This window comes from Mauremys mutica, chromosome 10, assembly GCF_020497125.1.
Source record: "Mauremys mutica isolate MM-2020 ecotype Southern chromosome 10, ASM2049712v1, whole genome shotgun sequence".
Taxonomy (NCBI): Eukaryota; Metazoa; Chordata; order Testudines; family Geoemydidae; genus Mauremys; species Mauremys mutica.
This window is the reverse complement of record NC_059081.1, coordinates 20,173,283-20,192,643: the sequence shown is the minus strand read 5'-3', so window position 1 is coordinate 20,192,643 and position 19,361 is coordinate 20,173,283. Positions and strand designations below refer to the sequence as shown.

At 39.9% G+C, this 19,361-nt stretch overlaps 1 protein-coding gene across 1 annotated transcript in view; it reads left to right on the top strand.

Annotated features, from left to right (window-relative positions):
* LOC123378771 (von Willebrand factor D and EGF domain-containing protein-like) overlaps positions 1-19,361 on the top strand; it is a 258,695-nt gene that overhangs the window by 103,690 nt on the left and 135,644 nt on the right. The window contains exons 8-11 of the mRNA XM_045032909.1: positions 76-293; positions 3,554-3,627; positions 13,036-13,309; positions 16,235-16,449. Coding sequence (XP_044888844.1) covers positions 76-293; positions 3,554-3,627; positions 13,036-13,309; positions 16,235-16,449 — 781 coding nt within the window. The remainder of the gene's footprint in view (positions 1-75; positions 294-3,553; positions 3,628-13,035; positions 13,310-16,234; positions 16,450-19,361) is intronic.

Sequence of the window (19,361 nt, the reverse complement as noted above, 5' to 3'; positions counted from 1 at the left end):
TATGTCTGACAGTAAAGATGGTGGGGACAACCAGGTAATATCTTTTCTCAGGCGCAATGTTCCTGTACATTTTAGATAACTTATTACTGGGCCCCCCAAACATAGCCCTTTCGACATGCCAAGTGGATCTCCTGCATATGCCCTGTACAGAAGGCAGTTGTGCAAGAGCCTCACTCACTGTGACAGCTGTGACAGACTTTGCCCAGGATGGAGACCGCACCAGCTATATCAGAGCTGAGCCAGTCACAAGGAGCGAACTACTCTGGAGAGCATATGCACCAAAGGATGTAAAGGTTGGTTACTCAAATAACTTGGGAAACATGGCAAACTTCAGTGGGAGTTTTACTATGAAGGGGGGAGGGGGGAAGGCAATAAGTCTTAGCTGTATAAACTTCCTCACTGTGAGCACATTAACTCAGCACAGTGACTTAATATGCCAAAGAAATTAATCTGTGGAGCGTTTTGCTTTAACAGGTTTGTTTTGATTATCGGCCAGCACATCAGTAGGGCCAACAGCTGGATTCTACACACAATCACATTTGTGTGTGTGTGTGTGTTTTGCGGGGAGGGAGGGAGGGCCAGTTTGGAATGATCAGTTCTTTAGGAGGAAAAGAAAACACTCAGGGGAAGAAATTCAAAAAAAGCACATAACCCACACTTAGACTGTGGTTCATAGAGTGAAGCCAAGGCAAAGCTTCCCTGCAAGAACTGTTCTCTGGGTTATGATTCCCCACTGCCACACTGAACAAAAAAATAAATAACGGGTCAGAGAGTGGCCAGGTAATTTGAGAAGGGGACTGAGAGTCAGGATTTCGGTGTTCTATTTTCAGCCCTGCCAGTAATTATGAGGCCTCTAAGGAGGCACTTAACCCCCCTGTATCTCTGTTTATCCATGTACAAAATGGGCATTATTAATATAATGAGAATTAATTAATGAGCCAAATCCTGCTTCCTTTACTTACATTTCCTTCAGCAGGCCTGTTCAAGTGAGTGAGGCACACACAATTTGGCCCATTGTTTGTGCCCTGTTGATTCTCAGATGAGAGCTCTGATAGAAGTCCACAGTAATATTATGATGTGACAGACTAAAAAGGACCACAGTGTCAGAACATACATATCACTCAACTAAAGTTCACAAAGAGGTGGCAAATCCAATGTAGTGTATTTTTACCAATAGAAAACATACTGATTAATGACCTTGGTCCTGATTTATGTGCATCATTTACTTCAAGACCCAAAGAGTGACACTGATTCTATTCTCACTTACCATGGCTGTACAATGGTATCAACTTAATGATTTTAGTGGAGTTTTGCCTGATTTACACTGGAGGAAGTGAGATCAAAATTAGATCCAAAGTACTGTATTTGTATCTTTAAAAAGTATCATGACAAATTTCCTTTCTTCCTCAATATTGTCTTTATATTAAATATTTTAAATATTGTCTTTATGATGATAAAGGCACCTTTAATCTAGTTCAACACAAATGCAATACAGTTAGCTCAATGCAATCAAACGTATTAATTTTTGATGGCATTCATGTTTCTATTAAAACATGAGAACTGAGCAAATGTAAAGTTGAATTAACTATTTTAAAAATAAATTAAATTTGATCCCAGTAAAGCAAGCTTCCAAGAACAACAACAACAAAAAAATCTCACTTTACTGTTGATGTTTTGCAAGCAATTAGAAGCATTAATGTTAAACACCTCCGCCAGCATAGCCAAGAAAAACTTCAGCATGATATATTAAAATCAAAATAGTCTTTGGATACTGCAGGCTTTCTAATAAATCTCCAAATTTATCTGGAAATGGAATGGCTGAAGTGTTCAGAACGATTTGAGAGAAATTCAGGTCCCCACTACCTAGGAAGCAAATATACTGCACTCTTTGCATAGATTTGGTAATTAAAAGAGCTGGAGAGAGGGAGAGAGAGAAAGAGTTGGGATGTGATGATGGTGTTAATAGAGAAAATCCTTTTACATCATTTTTGGTAGATACAACTATATTTGACTTCAAGCCAAAACTTTTTTCACTGAGGACTTCACTTCTGCATTCCTCAAGGAGTGCACTGTAACATGTTGGTGGCCAGCATACATGAGGTGTCAGAGTGGTGTCACCACAAGGAGGATGATGTATATGCAAAAGTACAAACTCTTCATTTGAGGGGCTCATCTCCATGAGAGAAGTCCGCCTTCTCCCATTAATCCATTACTTAAAATCACCTCTATTCCTAAAGGCTACATTATGCCTGATTCCACATGGCTGCACAGTGACAAAGGGAGGCACAAGGACCCTCCACCTTTTCCTCCTGCTTCACACCCCATGTCAGAACTCTTTGAATTGCATTTCTGGGTTCCTGATGCAGTGCAGAGTTTGCACCTAAGATGCCTCCTTCTGGGAGCAGATAGACAGAGCAAGCAAAAAGTAGACTGTCATGGCCAGAGTATGGGGGTAGGCTGGCTGCATGTATGGGAGCATGTGTCATCCCATAAATGGGAGTCACAAATGGCTCATCCTTCCCCCCAGTGCAAATGGGGCCCTTTGCACTACAACTTACTATAGGCTGTGTGCAAATAGTACACTCTGATTCTATATTATCAAGGTGAGAATTGGATATTATATTATGCAGTATATCTTCACCAAGAGGCCCCTTTTGGGCAACAATGTGGCAATAGTCTTGTCTCTCTGTCCAGTGGATGGGGGATGCAAAGGACCCCTACAGGGAGCAGTTGTCGCAAGTGCCACAAGTAAGTGTGTTTCCCCCCCCCCCCAGCATCATTGGAGGCATTGGGTCTTCTCCTAGTTTTTGCAGGCATAATATCTCCAGGGGTTCCTGAGTCCACATGTCATTTCTGCTCCCAGATGGCTGAAATTCTTAGGGGTTTTTCCTGATCTAACTTAAGATAGATTTATACTGCTGTAACTGAGAGAAGCCTCAGTACAGCCCTTTATCTTTCACTCAATTTTGATGGTTCTTGCAACCTTGAAATTAAGGGAGACTGCACTGATTCCTTGACACCAGGAAGGGTTTAGTCTGGATTTACACTGTAACTGATCTCAGAACCTGGTCCACAGTCTGCATTAAATGAATTAAATATTCAAAGTATGAACAATAAAATTAAGGTCAAACCTATGGACCTGTAGTAGTACAGGCTACTAAAACATGCTAATTATCCATAATTAAGCCATACCTCAGGCTTTAAAATTATTGTGATTTAATAAGTGTTCTACACGCTTGGTAATTTCTAGGCTGGGTTCTGCTTATTAATGGGAATTTTAGTAGGAAAAGCTTTTCTTTTACCAAACAGGGTAAAGAAATACAATAAACAGAGGTAGGTGAAATAACAGTACATTCAGTTCCTAGGCAGTATGTGATTAAACTCAATTGTTTAAAAATGAAGTATATTCTGTACCCATTCTGCATCATGTTTTAGAAGTCAGATTTCAGTTTGTACTTGACCCTTGAATGCTACCCATAAAGTTTTGTGAGGGAAAACAATGAAGAGAAACTGCTACATAAATTGTATTCATTACACATTTTATATTAACCAGGTCACAGTTCAAGACCTCCCAACAGGAAACTGCTACTCTTTCACTGATCCACACATTATCACATTTGATGGAAGGTGAGTATTCTTTCTACCTTGAAATAATTTGGCTTGATTGTTGATTCAGTTCCTGAATGCAGCATATGGTGTTCCGTTAGAATACCCTAGAGTGTTATAATAGTTTGTTATTAGTGATTGATACAGTGCTTTGGAGAAAATTCGCAGTTCTTTCCCAAAAGTCTAATTTCCTGTTTAAAATGATGTGAGTTATTTATTTTGAAGCTAAAATGTTTCTTAAATTTAATAGTTTGTCAAAAACAAAGTGTTAAATTCTGCAACCCTTGATTGAGCAAAACTCCCATTGATGACTCCAGGAGTTTTACCTGATTCAAATATTTGCTTGATTAAGGACTACAGAATTTGAACCAGATCCTCTCAGATTATCTCCCAGATTTCCAGTTTCTCTGTTGGTAAACGTCCTACAGGTCAGGGTAGTAATTTTATACCTTAAGCCTCAGCAAGTCTAGTGTCCCACCTGCTGGGCTCCAACGGTCCCAATTTCAAATACTACGTGCTCTGTAGGTTGCAGTACACTCTAGTCAGGACACCAGCTTTGAAAATGGGCCCCAGCAGAAAAGCTGACACACATGGTGGAACTCCTTATAGCATTTTACAGGTAGGAATAGTACTTCAGAAAGACATACAAGGAGGAATTAAAAGCTATGATGCATTAATATTTATATATGCTCCCTGAATATCTGGAATTATCAACACTCTGAGCTATTAAATGAGTTTAGAAAATAATATATACAGTATATTTTCTACATTCACTGATAACTTAATTTACTTTATTTCTTAACTAACTGTGTTTTTCAAACACTGCAAAGACCCCATTTCTTTCCCAGCATTACAGGCCTGATCCTCCACTAGAGTAAACTGATTTAGCTTCATCGACTTCAGTGGAGACTTCGCCCTACAAGTTTGGACTTCTGAATACTAAGTTTAAGTCATCTCAGCAGCAGTCAGGCTTCCTAACAAGTTTTTCACTATCCCACTGTTATTTTTCATAACCAGATAACTCAAAAATTGCCCCAAAGACTAAACTTTAATAACATAAAATAATTTCACTTCTGAGCTGGACATGAGAAATGTCCTCCCAATAGGCAGTTCTGAGGAAGTCATAAGCCAAGGAGAATAGAATCATAGACCGGAAGTGCCTTCTCGGCTATCTAGCACAACATTATATCGGAGAATGAGAGAGCCTATAAGACATTATTTTATTTTATTCAATTATCCACTCATTAAATTAATGTTATTAGGCCAACATTTGCTACAAGTTACACCTATGCAATCCTATTATTGATTGCAAGTAGGGATGTTTCTGAGAAATATTACAAATAATAGATTTGAAGTTACCATTGGCAGTTACTAAGGAATGTCTGTATATGGCAAGCTCTCCTTCAGAATATAGAATCTTGCAACGGAAAAGGCCCAGCAGGTCATCTCATCCATCCTACCTACCACTCCAGACACTGTAGGATTTCTTCCTTTTGTATTGTCACTAATGTTTTATCCAGTCTAGTTTTAAATGAGCCAAGTAACGGGGCTTCTGCCAGCTCTCTCAGGAGATTTATTCCACAGACTAATACAACTCACTTTCAGGAACTTCTTGATATTCAGCCAAGTTTCCTATTCTTAATTTCACCATCCCATCACTCCTAGTTATATTCTCTTCTATTATTGTAAATAATTCCTCTCTTTCAAATATTATGATGTTCCCCCTTGCCCTATTAGTCATCAGTTAGCCAAGCATTCTATCTATATATTCCACAATGTTAATCTTTCAGATTCTAATATATGTGATGAACTAGTTTTAAAACTACGCTGCATCTGAGGAATAATGGGAATGCAATCCTTGTTTGTACCTTGCTAGAGGCCTACCGCTGACAGATACATTTTGAGGCAAATTTTGATCATCCCCTTATGTTCATAAAAAGCACATGTGAGAAAAAGTTGTTTGAATGGAGATGTGCATCTTGCACGGCACTGAGATAGATAGAGAAGGATAGATAAAGAGGATGGACAATTTAAAAGACAGACAGTCAACTATTCCCCAGGTATTGGTATCAGACCAGTAAAGCACTGAAACCCAAACAAATACATTCTTCCTATCCTTGTACATAAAACCCCACCAGCCTAAAGACAGGGTAGCAGATCCCATTGGCCTAGCACCTTCCAGGGAATGCTGGTGTGGAAGAAGAATCAGGGCCACCTGGGGAGGGGGGGAAGTGGGACAGTTTGCCCCAGGCTCCACAGGGGCCCCCATGAGAATAGCCAACTCCCGCCCTGACCCCAGCCTGACCCCGCCTCCACCCCTCTCCCGGAGCCTCAGCGCATCCAGGAGCATCCCTGAACAGCTACAGTGTGGCTCTGGCGGGGCTCCTGAGCTCCTCCCCGCTCAGAGTCGCATGGTAAGGGGGCGGGACTGCGAGCTCCATGCCGAGCGGAGGGAGTTCGGGCCCCGCTGGAGCTCTCAGCCCTGCCCCCTTACCACGCGGCTCTGAGCAGGGAGGAGCTCAGGCCCTGCCAGAGCCACGCTGCACTGCTGTTCAGGGACGCTCCTGCATGCGGTGCGCTGAGGCTCCAGGTGAGGGGGGAGCCGGGGGTAAGGAGCTGGGGCCGGGGGGGTTGGATAAGGGGCAGGGAGTCCCGGGGACAGTCAGGGGACAGGGAATGGGGGGGGTTGGATTGTGGGCATTCCGGGGGTCTGTCAGGACTCAGCGGGGGGGGGGATAGGGGTCGGGGCAGTCAGGGGACAGGGAGTGGGGGCGGCCTGGGGTGGTGGTTGGGGGAGGGGTCTCTGGGGGATGGTGAGGGGACAAGGAGCAGGATGGGTTGGGGATTCTGAGGGGGGTGGGCAGGAAGTGGGTGGGGGTCGGATAGGGGGCAGGGTGAGGCTGTATGGGAGGCACAGCCTTCCCTACTCTCAAGCTCATTCAGCAGTTTGAGACTTGCAGAAGAGCCAAGGTTAAGTCCATTAATGACTATTAGCCAGGATGGGTAAGGAATGGTGTCCCTAGCCTCTGTTCGTCAGAGATTAGAAATGGATGGCAGGAGAGAGATCACTGGATCATTACCTGTTAGGTTCACTCCCTCTGGGGCACTTGGCATTGGCCATTGTTGGTAGACAGGACACTGGGCTGGATGGACCTTTGGTTTGACCCAGTATGGCTGTTCTTATGTTCTAAGCTAAATGAACCCAAAGTTATGGAGACAGATATGAGTCAAGGAAGCCAGCAGAGTATCAGAAACCTGGAAAAATCTCTGACTGGATAGGCTCAGGCGTTTGGTCACAAGCTGAGGTGGTTCAAAAGTTTTGGATTCTTTTTAAGCAGAATTTTTTTATTGTTTCTTTAAACAATCAAACACAGCAAGCAGCAAATATTTGGCCACATATTTCTGAAACCCCAAACCATATTCAGGTTTTGGCAGACTAATTTCAGCTTTTCAATTTAAAAAAACCACAACAAATTTTGAAGGAAAGCAGACATTGTCCGTGGTTTTTTTCTGCTTTTTAAAAACCCCTAGTTTTCGATCCAAAAACAGTTTTGACGGAAAATATTTGTCCAACCCTTTTAATGAGCTTTAGTGCCTTTTAGCACTAGCTGATGCTGAGAATCAGTGATAGCTTGTAAAGAAGTTTTCTCAAAACTGTGTTTGTGCCGGATTGGCAGAAGCCCTGGAGGTTTTTCGTCTTCCTCTGCAGCATGGGGCACGGGTCATTTGGTGGAGGATTCTCTGCAGCTTGAGGTCTTCAAACCACAATTTGAGGACTTCAATAACTCAGACATAGGGTAGGGTTTTGTTACAGGAGTGGATAGGTGAGATTCTGTGGCCTGCATTTTGCAGGAGGTCAGACTAGATGCTCACAATGGTCCCTTCTGAGCTTAAAGTCTATGAGTCTATGAGATGCAGAAGGTTAATTTTCCCAGGGCCGCCCGTGGTTGGGGAGCAAGTGGGGCAATTTGCCCCAGGCCTCCACGAGAATATAGTATTGCAATTTTTTTTAATGGAAGGGTCCCCCAAAATTGCTTTGCCCCAGGCCCCCTGAATCCTCTGGGCGGCCCTGAGAAGAATGGTCAGCTGCCGACTTGTCACCTTTCCACCCACTCTCCACGGGACACCATGAAGGATTCTCTGAGAGACTGAGACCTAAGACAGGAGAGATAGACAACTTTTTCCAGTGATGAGTGAGATTTTCCCCATACTCTCTTATATTTAACCCTTTCCCACCAGAAAAAGTTGGAGGAAGTATAAAAGGGAGAGAAGTAGGGGAAAACCAGACCCAAAGCCCAAAGTGAACGTTTTGTTTCCAAGAATCGAAAGAAAAATACATCAAAATGAAAAAAATAATTTAAATTTTCGGTTGACAATTAGTTTTTTTATTTTGAATTTATCAGTTAGGACACAAATACATAATTTAAATCCACATTTTTGCATGGAAAATGTTCATTTTGGCAAAATGCATTTTCCACTGGGAAAATTTTAGTCAAAAACTTTGACCAGCTCTAGTGAACAGAGATTATTTTATGACTTTTTATTTCTTATTAAAATAAACTTCTCCTAGTGAGTAACAACCACTCAACAGCTTGTAATCTGGCTACCTCATACACATTCCATCTGGGTTAGTATAAGGCGAGGCTATTAATTAAATAATTAAAGTACCTACCTTATCCTTGGGACAATAGTTTGCCCTTTCTGTATGCCTACCTCAAGGAATGCGTATTACATAAAACAACAGTTTGTCGTGTCCTTTTATTAATACATTTCTATAGAAACATCTACCTAATAATTCTTTTGACTAAAGGGAGAGACTAATAGTCAGGGGGGCAAAGTGTCATATTTTACAGTACAACAGTTTGAGTGTGTTGATGCACAGAAGTGCAATGATATTAATTATACTGGCTAAAGCTCTGAAAGAGCATTTCCTTTTATAGCAAAATGCCTTTTAAATGAAACAAATTTGCAAGCCTGGCAAAGAGAAAGTATAGGCTTCATTATTAGTTATGATGCATTATAAATATAAAAGCCTTTCACATCATAAATTGTAGATTCTTAAAAGTGAATTATCAGTTTCAAGCTAAGTACTAAGATACCTCTTTTATGGCAATATCTAAAACACCTAAGACTGCTTGGTTGGTAATTCATATATAATTAGTGTGATTTTTCATTTCACCTTATAAAGGAGAATTTTTAGATTTCTGGAGCATGTAAATTAAATCTATGCATCAGTATTCTCTAGGGGTGAAATTCACCACTTCCTGAACAGAATAACTGCACTTGTGCAGGGAGGTAAGTATAAAGGTCTATGCCTGAGAATGGAGGGAATAGAATTTGCCACTCCAACCTGCAGGTAAGTCACTGGGATAATAATGCAACCCTTCCATGACTACTGTTCCAGCCTTTAGCTCCTTGGTCAGTTTGCTGGGGTCTCACCTATGCATGGAGCCAATAGTTCCTGAGCCTACCCCCAACAGCCTCCTTCACAGTGAGCAGGGTCAATGTATAGACTCCCTTGTGCAGCTGTTCTGCTTTTGCCCACTCCCATGCAACTGCATCGTGGGGGCCTGCCTTCCTCTGGATTAATTTCATCCTGCAACATGCAGGGCACAGGCGGCCAGAAAAATTCTTTGTCTTGATGCCCACCAATCAAGTAAAGTCACAGATCTTGGCTCTTCGGGAAACCATCCTGTTGCAAATGCCTATTTAAAAGCAAAAAGCCTCTCTTCTATGATCACAAGCTACAGATCTCCAGGGAGGAAGAGAACCCTATAAGAGTTCTCCACCTCTCATGCTCCACAGAATCTGTAGGTTGACTACATTTCCCCTCACAGCAGACTACAGGGTTGTGAATAGCAGCATGCACCAAAGTGCTGTGCTGTAAATCCCCCTGGACACTGTGGATGTGAACTAAAAGGTTCCTAGTTCACCTTAACGTAATCCCATTTGAAGAGGACTATGTTAACGTGAACTAGGAATCTTTTACTTTGCACCTGCAGTGTCCACACAGAGGAGTACTTACAGTGCAGCTCTTTGGTGCACACTGAGGTCCAAACGGTAGGGCAACGTAGTCAAGCCGCGAGTTTTGCTTTCTTCAAAGGCCCCACACCTATAATGCACAGCAGAGTAACTGGAAGTTCATTTAACCCTGGGATGGAGTAACTATCTTACAAAAACATGGGTGAGGTGTTGGGTATGTTCAGTTTCTCATCTGCTTTGCTTTTATTAAATGTAGCAAGGGCAAAGGGATCTTATTCATATCCCAGCTTTTAGGGGAGTCGGAATGTTAAAACTTCAGGGTCTTTATAGATTTTCCACACACACACTGACCTATTCATCTAGAAAAAGCCACTGATGCTGCCTCTATTCTTCTGTTCAGTGCTGCCATGATTACTTTAGAACTGACTAGCCTTAGGCTTGGAGGAATTAAATTTTTATCAGTAAATGTTGGTAAAATGTTGGTCAATCTCACTGTACACATACTAATCAACAAAAAATATTTCCATTGATAATAATCGAAATGTACAAATAGGTAGAGTTAAAAAATGCTGCTTGAAAACTTATTAAAGTTTTATTTAAGGATATTTACTTTGTATATTTTGACATGTGAAGTTGACAGTTTGTATTTTCACAGTTATAAAGCCTTAACTGTTCGAATCTCAACATCTACTGTCATTAAATAATTATTTTCTGACCTCCCCATCATTTCCCACAACTGTGAAAATGTAAATAGATTAAAATAGAAAAAATGCTTACAAATAAACATTGATATTACCATCAAAATGATAAAACAATAAAAATTGAATTCCACCAAGCCTAACTAACCTGTACATGGGGTTATCCACATCCAGTTTGGGATGTGGAGCCATATGCCACTAGCAAATCACAACTCGTTGTTCTGATCCACTCTATTCTGTCCGCTTTATCTTGACATTCACATGTCTGGTAACTGGACCTAAATTTGACTCTGGTAACTCCAAGGACTTGAGTGAAGTGAGACCAGGGATGAATTTGGCCCAGGAGGGTCATGCAAATCAACTGAGCCTCTTTTTCTTTTATAAAATGCTTGCTACAAAAAATAAAATGTGAATGTATTCTGGTTCCCAAGTATATCCTTCATTTTCCCTCTGACTAACACTTTGTAGGACACAGACCAACATAAAATAGCTCTCACTGGCAAGGACAGCAGTCCTATGGGCAAGTGAACAGATTAATCGTAAATGGTCCCTTTCAGTAGCTGATGTTTTGGGAGCACTAGTAATGAAATAAATTAAATAAGAAGATGGAAGAGGAAAGGAGGAGGGAAGCCTCATGGGAAAGGAGAATGAGTGCTGGAGTGTCCTTGGGAGTGGGTTGTATAGCAACAGTAAAGTACAGTATAACAGCATAGTGATGAGTGTGGTAAAGATAGACTGATAGATAAGTGTAGGGCAGGTGGTGTGAGGGAAGGGGTTAAGGTTATTCTTCTGACTTAAGCTTTCCACATTTGGGGCAAACATTAAAAAAGCATATAGTAAAATCTTTTCCTACTGTTTAGCGGTATTTAATTTTCCACTGCTGCCTATATGGCTGTCATGACATTTTTATGAGTGTCACAAAAGCGTAGCTGTTTAGATTCAATTTTGCATTCAAGTAATTCAACGCCAGCTTAAGGCTTCCATTTAAAAATAAAGACATTTTGCAAGTCTGACATTTTACATAATCTATGGCATGACCTAACTGAAGGACTCCCATTGACTTCAATAAGAGTTGGATTGGGCTCCCATAGTCTATACACATTAATATGAGTGAATAGTCCCATTTCTGTGAAAGACAGTTATATACTTGTGTTAAGAGAGAGTCTTATGTATTTAAATGATAGACCAGCAGAGTTTAGATGTAGCCACTCTCATGCATCCCCTACTTCTTTCATGACCACCCTCCTTCAAAATGCCTGCACCTGGAAAAGGACTATTTGAAGGAAGTTTTGGAAGATGATTCTCAGAGTTTTCCATCTCCTTATCTTCCTCATGTGGATATATCCATAAGAGCCTATATTTGACATTAAAAGAGATTATATGATTTTTTTTAAATGCTCCCATTAGTTCTAATCAGTATTTTGCCCCAGGTTGTTGAACAGCATGCTCAGGATTTATGTACCTGATTAGAAAATAGGATGAGACAAGCCCCTCAAAAGTGTTCTCTCATTACAGCCACCTTTGCTGAGTTTTTCAAGATGGAGTAAAATCAAATTTTATGACAAATAGTTAATCTCTATTTTCTTGCTTTATTCCAAACTCCATACATTTCTACAGAGGGAAAAGAGATATTTCTGAAGCAGTACGTTACAAAAAAATTCCTAATCTTTATTTTCATTGGTTGTAATTATTTTTTAACTTTCCTTGCATAATATAGAAAATTTCAACATGAAAAATAATAATTTGTTTTCTATTAATTGTAGATTCCTAAAAATCTGTTTTAAACCCAAACATGGCTGTTTAAAAGGAAGGTGTTACCAAGCACTGCTTTCAAAAGGTGGTTAGCAATTGAGCCATTCAAAGAAATCCCTCACAATTTCCATAAAATGCATAGCCACTGTTTCCTCCAGTTGCCAGAGCAATATATGGGATAAGAGCAAGAAGTAATTACAATGTGAGAAAATAGAGGCATTTGGAAGTGCTATAGAATCCACTTGTAGGCCCTAATCCTGCAGTCCTTACTCAAGCAAAATTCAGACTGAGGTCTGTGGGAAATTTGCCAGAGTAACACTGACTGACTAACAACTGCAGAATTAGTTCCACACTGAATTCAGACAGACTGAAACTCCATTTGCAGTAGAGCACAATGAAAGTTCCAAATTACGCAACACATTGCAGTGTGCCAATTGCAAATCCAGTTATAGTGAAACTTATGCTTATAGTGAAGTTGTTCTAAGGGGAGAAATGACTTCACTTTAACAGGATTCCAGGAGAGTCCTAATTTTTCATATGAAATGTTCACCTAGCCCCAGTCAGCCTTGTAAAAGTTAGTGATTAGTCACAGAAGATGTTATTTGAGCACTGATTTTGCTGTGAAGAATACCATGCCGTAGAGCATCTAGTTACAACCAAAACGTATTTATTAAGTCCTGGAGGCAAGGATTATTTCCCATTTGCTTTTCTCAAATGTTTATCTTTTTCATCCATGCCTGTTGCCATAGCAGCAGCTCTTAGACAGCTAACAGCTCTCACATGAATTCTTATCCATTTCCAGCTAACAACTCTAGTTGTATTATCTTGTGTATGGTGCTGAATATATGCTTCCCCATGTGTTAATTTTCTTTCTCCTCCAAGGCCAGCCATCATGCTGGCCTAATTAAAAAGTGTGTCTGTTGGAGTACAAACATACAGTCATGATAGGTGTACACCCTCAGTTTGAAAATCCTGTTTTTGTTTGTTTGTTGTTTAGGCGTTATGATAATTATAAAATTGGAACCTTTCTTTTGTGCAAGAGCCTGGCCCGTGTGTTTGAGGTACATGTACGACAGTGGGACTGTGGAAGCCGCCAGTATGCTGTTGCCTGCAACTGCGGTGTAGCTGCATGGGAGGGTAATGACATCGTCCTGCTAGACATGTGTAATGGTCAGTTTCAGGAAACCAGACTTCAGCTGTCTATTAAAAGCATTGGCACATCACCTCGACGTGTCAAAATCGTGAAGTCCTACGGAGGGAAAAAAATTACCGTAAGTGGACCTTTCGGTTTCTTTTTTTTAAAGTTGCTTTGACTTTAACTATATATTTCTGAATTAAGGAACCACTACACATACACCCGTAGCCGAGAAAACTAGACTGAAGGAAAGTGCTGGCTAATGTGTTATTTAAACAAACAAGAACATAAGAATGGCCATACTGAGTCAGACCAAAGGTCCACCAGCCCAGCATCCTGTCTACCGACAGTGGCCAATGCCAGGTGCCCCAGAGGGAGTGAACCTAAGAGGTAATGATCAAACATAAAACAAAACATGAATCTAACGAGAGTGGATGGGTGTTACTCAAAGACATAGCCAAGAGTGATATGAATATTATTTGTTGTTTGTATTATGGTAGTATCTAGCAGTCCCATGGGCACCCACTGTGCCAGGCACTGTACAATTACATAACAAGGAGACGGCCCTGAAAAACTTGTGATCTAAGTGTAAGATGAGAGATCACACAAAGTATTTACCTAGAAAGCACTACTGTGCTTTCCAGTCTGCACTTTGTGTCTCTCATCCACACTGAAGATCTCTAGTCCAGAAGGTGTTCCCTGAAATCACTGAATGAACAAGTGCAGACTGCACTAGAGAGATCCAAGCTGAGAATTTTGTCATAAAATTTCAACATCAAGATTTATTACTAGAAAATATTCTGGGTAAGAAAGGGGCCATAAGGAGCCAAAACAATGTTAGGGTGAGGGTTCTGAGCTTTGGCTTTCATCATCTTCTCCCTTGGAATAGGCTTTGATAACATAGTTATTTAAAATTTCTTAATTGCAGAAAGGGAGCAAAAGCAGGAAAATAGCTTTCATTTCACATTACAACTGAATACAGTATAATTACAGTTTTATTACTAGAATAATCTTTACTAGCAATATTCAAAATATATTCACAATGTTAATCACTGTCTTTGAATTTGGAGTTATAGGGCTGCATTTTGTCCTAATTTAACTTCACGTAAACCCCACTGATTCCACTGGGGTTTATATCCAACTACGTTTCCATGGGACATGACTGAGGGGAAGATCTAGTCCAAACAGTGCAGAACATTGAAATAGCAGATAGTGTCCTGATAGCAGAGATTTTAAACACAAACTCCTTTTTGGAGGAAAGTGTGTAATTGGAAGGCAGTTAGCAGTTGAACATGGCAAAAATTTTCAACCAAAACTTTTTGCCACCAAAAAAATGCAGATTTGGGTCAACCAAAACATTTCACAGTTTCATGTCAAATTCGTCAAATTGTTTCAGTCTGAAAAAAAATCTGAATAACTCAAAATGATTTGTTTCAATATGTTCAAAATGAAGTGTTATCATTTGAAATGACCCTGCATTTCAAACTTTACTTCAGTTTAATTAAAATTGTTTTGAAAATCTTGAAAATGAAACATTTCATTTATCCTCAAACAAAATGTTTTATTCAACCTGAAATATTATATTTCTTTATTTTTACTTTTTGGTTGGTAGGAAAAAAAAAGTTACAAAATCATTTTAGACTGACTTGAAAGAAGTTTTTTGTTTGTTTTTTTTAAACTGCCCAGCAAACACCAAAAAATCAGTTACTCACACAGTTCTATGATAGTTTCAAAAAGGCACCTGAGTACTGTATAGCTCTGTTTCAACTAGCAGCTGTCCTGGCCTACAAATTAAATTAAAAATTAAGGCAATACGAATTTATAAGCAAGATTCAAGTATACTGAATCATTCCACTATTCAGTTGTGAAATACTACAGAAATTTGCTCCTTAAAATATACTTGCTTTTTAAATTTCTAGTCTATGAAAGCAAGAAACTAATATCAGGCTAAATTCTGCTTTCCTTACTCAGAGGGACTAATTTCATGACTCATCCAAACAGAACTGAGCCTATTGCATGGGCACTCTGCAGACACCCTCACACGATTCTGTAGCTTGTATTAGCCTTGATGTGCAATACCTCATGCTTTGCTCTGGAAGCTCCTACTCCTGTGTCGCTGAAGTCAGTGGAAGTTCTGCCATTGATTTCAAGGAGAAATACGAGTCAAATTGTGTGCTGGTTGTGTGATGTGGACAAATTTCTAAGGGGCTACGGTCAACATTTTCAACAGTGGGTACTGATTTTGGGTGCCCAGCTTGAAGTGAATTGAGTTTCAGAAGTACTAAGCAACCACAACTCCAACTGAAATCAGTGGGGGTTACAAGTTCTCAGCACGTCTGAAAAAACAGGCCCATGGTGTCTCAAGCTGAGCACCCCAAAACTGAGCCTCCCCCCCCAAAAAAGCAGTGTCACTCCTGAAACTACAGCTGTAAGTTAAATTCATCAAGCTTATTTATTTTTGTGATCAAAGTCCAAATTTAAATCCAGGTTTCCAGCACAGGAAAACAAATAAAGTAGTCATTTATTTGTCTGAACCCTCAAGATTTCCCCTCCCCCCTTTAAAAGGTTCTTTAATGAGAAAATTATCTAGTTTAAAATAATAGTTTTCTGTGTAAACCAGTTTTGGAAAATTCAACAGTTTTTCAAAGGGAAGAAAGCTATTTTCCAGACTTAGCAATTTAAAGAAAAGAATATTTCCCAGGCAAAAACACAGAGGTGGTCTTATCATGGTGACAGCTTCAAAAATTAGCTGGTAACTTACCAATCAGTAAACTTCAGTGAATATAATTATTAATTTAAAAAAGGAAGGCACTTGTGTGGGTTTATATTTGTATGATGCTATCAGATATTAGTACCAAAAACTCTGAAAGCATCATCGTTGTAAATAAAACCGAAAACATTATTGTAAAATAAATGTTTACAGTGTGTCTAAGTGGCATTAAATTACCAACAGCATAGCCAACTTCTAGCTTTGATTTTGGGGGGGGGGGGGAACACACTTTTTTATTACAGAAGAATCTTGCTAATGGATTCAATTCACTGGGTTTTTCTGCCTCTTCAGATCATCTTCCCTTCAGGAGCATTTGTTCGAGCTGATGTAAGTGAGTGGGGAATGAGTTTGACAGTCAGGGCACCAAGCATCGATTTTAACAGCACCAGAGGTTTGTGTGGCATCTTTGATGGGAACAGTCATAATGACTTCCATAACACCAGCGGGAGTCCTTTACTATCACACCAGAGTAACAGGCCTGAGGAAGACTTCATAGAAGACTGGAGGTACAGAACTAAAGGATTCCAAACCTGAAAGTTATACTGTAACATCATTTACTGCATCACATGGTCTTTTAATAACCTGAAAACGAGCTCTGCCTGATCAAAGGAGGGCTAGAGGTCCATTATCACCACAAACACAACAAAAGCTTATTTTTCAGTCTGTACACTACACATAAGAAGCTCTTTTACTGAGAGAAGTTTTGTATTCACAAGAGATATCATGTTAACAGCTGTGTTAAGATCCCACTCAGTGGTTAAAAAAATGCAGTTCTCACTCACTCTGAAAAATGTAGATAACTGACAATAGGGATTAATTAAGTATTTGGTATTTCCCTTGCTCTTTTATTCCTGAAAACTAATTACAACATGCGACTATACAATTAAATATTACATTTTGTCAAAGAGTGGCAATAAATGTAGCATGCTGAAACTTAATATCTATTCAGTTAAAGACAATGGGACATTTGAAACTCTTGTTTTCTAAGAGAGAGAATCTGGAACATGGATTCTCATCCCTTTCCATATCAGGGACTTCCATTGCCTCATACTTTAATTCCTGAATCCAAACATGGCCTTATAATTCTGGGTCCAGGTCATTTCAAAACCAGAATGGAACTATTCTGCAATGCTCGATTGGCTGATGATTAACTGTTTTCAGGACAGCCACTATTACAAAATTTGGTCCAAAATAAAAATATGATGAAGACCTCTGTTCTTGTGAGGTGCCCACCATGAGAAATATTGCAATACCAGCTGATGACATGAGATTTCCACCCTTTGGGACTGGAAGAACAGTTCATGGAATTTGGTGCAGTTGAATCTGAACCCAAACCCTAATGCTTATTTCTGCCTCAAATCTGAACCCTAGTCTTACTAATCCTGATTCTGCATCCTGTCAGTGCATCCAGGACCCATCTCTGATGTAACTAAAAAAGACTTCAGAGCTATTGAATTTTAGGAAAAGAACACACAATTAAGCTGTATTCAACTTGCATAAAATCAGCTGAAGCCATTAATCATCCTAATTTAGTTGATGAGTATTTTGAGCTGTAGTTGTGAGCAGCACATACAAGACTTGAAGTTAGAGGCACTCAGTTTCCTTTATATTAATCCATAGAATAGTTGCTAAATCCCATGGGTTTAATCTTTTGGGGACTTAACCATTTCCTAGATGTAGATGTGGCTACTAGGGGGTTACTTAGGTGGAAGGAAGGATGGTTTTCTGACTACAAGAAGGGGAAATCTGGGACTCCTGGCAGGAGCAATTCCCAGATTTCCTCCTTTCTTGTGGGAACTTGTCTCTCTCTCTTGGGTTGTAGCTCCAACATGAACCACTAGTCCCTGTTACTGGATGCCAACCCATTCCTCAGACCAAAATGGCAACAGGCTGGCAAGAAGTGGGTAAGCTATTCTACAGCTAAGAGAGCGACTGGAGAATTTGTAGTAGCTCTGTGTGGGGACTAGCAGCCAACGGAAGATACAGTATTTAGGGGGAACTTTATGTTCTTTGTCCACTTGGAATGGAGAAGAATTTTCCAGCACTTGTCAGGGCCTAGGACAAGACCTTGCTGCGCTCAGGAAAGGCAGGTGGTGCTCCTTTTGGGGGAGAGGAACTGGTGACAAATTTAATTTTTGCTGTAGACCCTAAGTAAATAAAAAGAAGGACTCTAAGAATCAAGGCCATAATCCAAAACCAAATGGACTCAATGGAAAACACTCACATTATCTTTAAAGAACTTTGGATCAGGCCTTATAATACACCCACAGAAAAAATGGCAAAATAGGAAGTAAACCCTGTATGCTGATTTCCCTGCTGCTGTTTTTAATTTAATTTTAGAGAACAAATTAGAATTTTAGACTTTAGGACTCTCCAGCACCTGAAGCTACTTGGAGCATTCACCATCTGGCAGTTCAGTTCTCTCCCTGGCTGACAACTCTAAAAAAGCTGCAGGGCTCAGGATGGCGCAGAGCTCTTTAAACATCATCTTTTCCAAATGGCAACTTTACACATAAAATTGCATCTAACCCTCCAAGTCTTTAAAATAGTGTCCTTACCAAAAAGGAATAGAAGTTCTATAGCATGCAAGCCCCATAGCAGCTCCTGATGGGAGAGAAGCCAACATGCTCTTTTCCTTTTATCTTCAAAAGTAACACTGAATAATTTTTCTGATACAATGCTGAGTTGTGCCTAAACTTTTCAATTTTCCATGAGGAAAATTGCAATGAAACATTTAGTTTCATTTCAGGTAAACCCAAATTGAAACATTTCATTTAGTTTTGATTTGACATTCATCTCTGCATCTGTTGGATAGTCTGTGCACGGAAATCATAGTTCGGGTGTCTCATGCCTCCTTTCTCTCCTATGGGTCAGTCTCCCTGGTCAGACTACATCTCCCATAGTGAACCATGGTCATAGGACTCCCATGAGGCTCTGCAGGCTTTCAGCCAGAGGGAGAGACCATGATATATCATTAGAGATGTAGTCTTGCCCATACTGGGGAATGGGACATGAGACATCCAAATTACAACTTCCATGAGGCACTGCAGTGGATCAGGTGGATGCAGAGAATAATGTAGACTCAAAGAGAAACAAAACAGTTATTTCCAATTGACAAACCAAAATTAAATGTTTTGATTTGGGAAAATCAGGACATTTTGTTTTGATTGAAAAGGTTGAAATGGAACATTTTGACATATCTGAATCAAAATTATTGAACTTTTCATTTGCATTAAAGTTTCAATAGTTCAACATTCCATCCTGAATCAGGATGAAATCAAATGTCAACATATCAGAATTTCCTACTGGATGAAAATTCCATTTTTCTTTTAGCTCTAGAAATAATTGCCTTTGAGTGTAAGGTTTCTGTGAGGACCTCTAAAATTCTGCTGCATTAGTTAGGTTAGGTGTCTTTACA